The 831-nt window shown below is 65.4% G+C and overlaps 1 protein-coding gene across 1 annotated transcript in view; it reads left to right on the top strand.

The window, feature by feature from the left end:
• Positions 1-831, top strand: part of VOLCADRAFT_92017 (uncharacterized protein) — a gene marked incomplete at both ends in the record, with an annotated part of 19768 nt that overhangs the window by 12253 nt on the left and 6684 nt on the right. The window contains one exon of the mRNA XM_002951526.1: positions 700-796. Within this exon, the coding sequence (XP_002951572.1) occupies positions 700-796 (97 nt within the window). The remainder of the gene's footprint in view (positions 1-699; positions 797-831) is intronic.

The raw sequence follows: 831 nt of genomic DNA, 5'->3' as shown, positions 1-831 counted from the left end.
GTTCTCGTTCTCCCACCGCACCCCCGACCACAAGCGGGCTTGCGTCGCCCTGAAGCGGCTTGTTTCCGCTGAGGAGGAAGGTGTCGTTTCCTGCGGGTGCAACGNCTTCTTGCACAAATGCTGCCATCAAGCGTCCCCGTTTCTCCTCGGTGGCCCCGCATTGCAGCTGTGTCGCTAGGCGGACCGTCAGGCGTGTGAGTGGGACGGTTGTTGTGCCGCCCGGCATCTGCCATCCGACCCGCTTTAGGATCATAGCCATCGCCTGAGTGCTGTTGGGGGTGCTTGGAGCCGCCATATCCCCCGCCGTTGGCCTCTCTGGCTGCTGCTGTTGGGGTTGCTGCTCATGCGGCTGCGTCTGTAGCTGTTGCTGCGGCTGTTGCTGCTGTTGCGGCTGCGGCTGATGCTGTGTCTGTAGCTGTGGTTGTGTTTGCAGCTGTTGTGGCTGTACCTGCGGCTGTGGCTGCGGCTGAGGCTGCGGCTGTAGCTGCGGCTGTGGCTGCGGCTGTGGCTGCGGCTGTGGCTGCGGCTGTGGCTGCGGCTGTGGCTGCGGCTGTGGCTGCGGCTGTGGCTGCGGCTGTGGCTGCGGCTGCGGCTGTGGCTGCGGCTGTGGCTGCGGCTGCGGCTGTGGCTGCAGCTGTGGCTGCAGCTGTGCCTGCGGCTGGGGTTGCTGTTGCTGTTGGGTTTCCACTGCTCTTGCAGCTTCGAGCCAGGCCGGGTTGATAGCGCCATGTAGCGTCTTAAGGGCTGCCAGGGTCGCTGACCTGTCCCGCGTGGGTGCTGGGGTTGATGGGTCGAGGTGTGTCCTGACCCATTCGGGCCAGGTCGACCTGG

The sequence above is a fragment of the Volvox carteri genome, assembly GCF_000143455.1.
Source record: "Volvox carteri f. nagariensis unplaced genomic scaffold VOLCAscaffold_24, whole genome shotgun sequence".
NCBI classification, from domain to species: domain Eukaryota; kingdom Viridiplantae; phylum Chlorophyta; class Chlorophyceae; order Chlamydomonadales; family Volvocaceae; genus Volvox; species Volvox carteri.
Note: the sequence above shows the minus strand (reverse complement) of the source record. Positions and strands in the feature narration are given on the sequence as shown.